Source organism: Salvelinus alpinus, chromosome 7 (assembly GCF_045679555.1).
Source record: "Salvelinus alpinus chromosome 7, SLU_Salpinus.1, whole genome shotgun sequence".
In the NCBI taxonomy this organism is placed as follows: Eukaryota; Metazoa; Chordata; class Actinopteri; order Salmoniformes; family Salmonidae; genus Salvelinus; species Salvelinus alpinus.
In genome coordinates this window covers 8562104-8564603 of record NC_092092.1, presented here as the reverse complement: position 1 = coordinate 8564603, position 2500 = coordinate 8562104, and the positions used below count along the sequence as shown (strand labels likewise).

The following is a 2500-nucleotide window of genomic DNA, read 5'->3' as shown; positions in this document are numbered from 1 at the left end:
ACACAACACACAACACAACACAACACACAACACACAACACCACACAACACAACACACAACACAACACACAGCACCACGCAACACAACACACAACACAACACACAACACAACACACAACACACAACACACAACACCACAACACAACACAACAACACAACACACAACACCACACAACACAACAACACAACAACACAACACAACAACACAACAACACAACACACAACAACACAACACACAACACACAACACCACACAACACCACACAACACAACAACACACAACACAACAACACACAACACAACACAACACACAACACACAACACACAACACACAACACCACACAACACAACACAACACAACAACACAACACACAACACAACACAACACACAGCACCACGCAACACAACACAACACACAACACACAACACAACACACAACACACAACACCACAACACAACACAACAACACAACACACAACACCACACAACACAACAACACACAAACACAACACAACACACAACACACAACACAACACAACAACATAACACACAACAACACAACACAACTACACAACAACACACAACACAACACACAACACAACACCACACAACAACACACAACACAACACACAACACACAACACACAGCACAGCACTGCGCAAAGTGTTTTTGGAGGATTTGGGGGTTAGTCTATACACAGTACACCAATCACTATACGATGTCTTGTTCTCTCAGAGCACTGATGACACACTAACGTTCACAACGTTTGAACGGAAGATCATCCAGATATTTAATCTCGGATCTCTACCCAAAACAAAAAGTCAAGGAATTCTGCATCCCTACTTATAATCACATGTTAGTCATTCAGCAGACACTCTTATCCAGAGTGCAAACACCTTTCATACTGATCCTCCGTGAGAATTAAACCAACAACCCTGGTGGTGTAAGAGCCGTGTTCTACCAACTGAGCCACATGGGCCGAAATGGGACAGAGTTCCAGCAGGGCAATGGAATGAAGCTGTGGAATGAAGCTGTGTAATGAAGCTGTGGAATGAAGCTGTTCAATAAAGCTGTGGAACGAAGCTGTGGATTGAAGCTGTGGAATGAAGCTGTGGAACGAAGCTGTGGAATGAAGCTGTTCAATGAAGCTGTGGAACGAAGCTGTGGAAACGAAGCTGTTCAATGAAGCTGTTCAATGAAGCTGTGGAATGAAGCTGTTCAATAAAGCTGTGGAAACGAAGCTGTTCAATGAAGCTGTGGAATAAAGCTGTGGAACGAAGCTGTGGAATGAAGCTGTTCAATAAAGCTGTGGAAATGAAGCTGCTCAATGAAGCTGTGGAATAAAGCTGTGGAACGAAGCCTTCTCAGGATTAGATGACAGGGTCCAGTATTACATCAGATAAAATAAACCACTTTTTCCTGGGATTCAGCAGAATCTACCCTCTCCTCCCTCTCTACATCTCCCTCCCTCTCCCATCTCTCTTCTCCCTCTCTACATCTCCCTCCCTCTCCCACCTCTCCTCTCCCTTTCTACTTCTCCCTCTCCTCCTCCCCCATCTCTACTCTCCTCACTTCTCCTCTTCCTCAGAAACACAGGTTTACACCAGGAAACTGCATTACAAATGATGGAGAGAACAACATGAAGATGAGAACGAGAAAGAGAGAGAAAGAAAGAAAGAAAGAAATAAAGAAAGAGAGAGAGAGAGCAGTTCACAAATGCGACAAGTTTGCATCCAGTGTGTCACACAGTTAACTATTATCAGTGTGTGTGTGTGTGTGTGTGTGTGTGTGTGTGTGTGTGTGTGTGTGTGTGTGTGTGTGTGTGTGTGTGTGTGTGTGTGTGTGTGTGTGTGTGTGTGTGTGTGTGTGTGTGTGTGTGTGTGTGTGTGTGTGTGTGTGTGTGTGTGTGTGCATGTATGATAACAATTCACACTGCCCCATCCCAGTGGAAAGAGGATTAGATATGCCACTCCAAAGTTCAATTCCCCAGGCATTTCCCTACACCCCCAACACGTACCCTACACCCCCAACACACACCCTACACCCCCAACACACACCCTTCACCAACAACACACACCCTACACCCCCCAACGCAAACCCTACACCCCCCAACGCAAACCCTACACCCCCAACACCCCCAACACACACCCTTCACCCCCAACACACACCCTACACCCCCAACACACACCCTTCACCCCCAACACACACCCTACACCCCCCAACGCAAACCCTACACCCCCCAGCGGGCGAGGTACTCACCCAAAAATACATCATCATTTCGGCCGAGGTCGAGAGGGGTGGCAGGGGGTGGAAGACAGGCGTGTGGAGGGAGACCGGTGAGGCCAGCGCACTTTTCTTCCTTTTGTCTCTCTCTCTCTCCGTCTGTCCCACTGTTTTCCTTCTCTTTCGCCTTGTTTCTCAGTACGATTGTTCACTCGTTGGTTTGCTACTTTGTTTGTGGGTTGGTTGTTGAGTTTTAGTGTCCGTCTTTCTCCGGAATGG

At 46.7% G+C, this 2500-nt stretch overlaps 1 protein-coding gene across 4 annotated transcripts in view; it reads right to left on the bottom strand.

Moving 5' to 3' along the window:
• The window catches only part of LOC139580384 (RNA binding protein fox-1 homolog 3-like), a 995419-nt gene that overhangs the window by 308254 nt on the left and 684665 nt on the right, over positions 1-2500 (bottom strand). Inside the window, exon 1 of one of the 4 annotated variants that reach the window (XM_071409012.1) lies at positions 2258-2500. This exon is cut by the window's right edge and continues 639 nt beyond it. The exons of the other annotated variants lie outside the window; for them this stretch is intronic. Coding sequence (XP_071265113.1) covers positions 2258-2275 — 18 coding nt within the window. The 5' untranslated portion in view covers positions 2276-2500. The remainder of the gene's footprint in view (positions 1-2257) is intronic. 4 annotated transcript variants of the gene reach the window in all.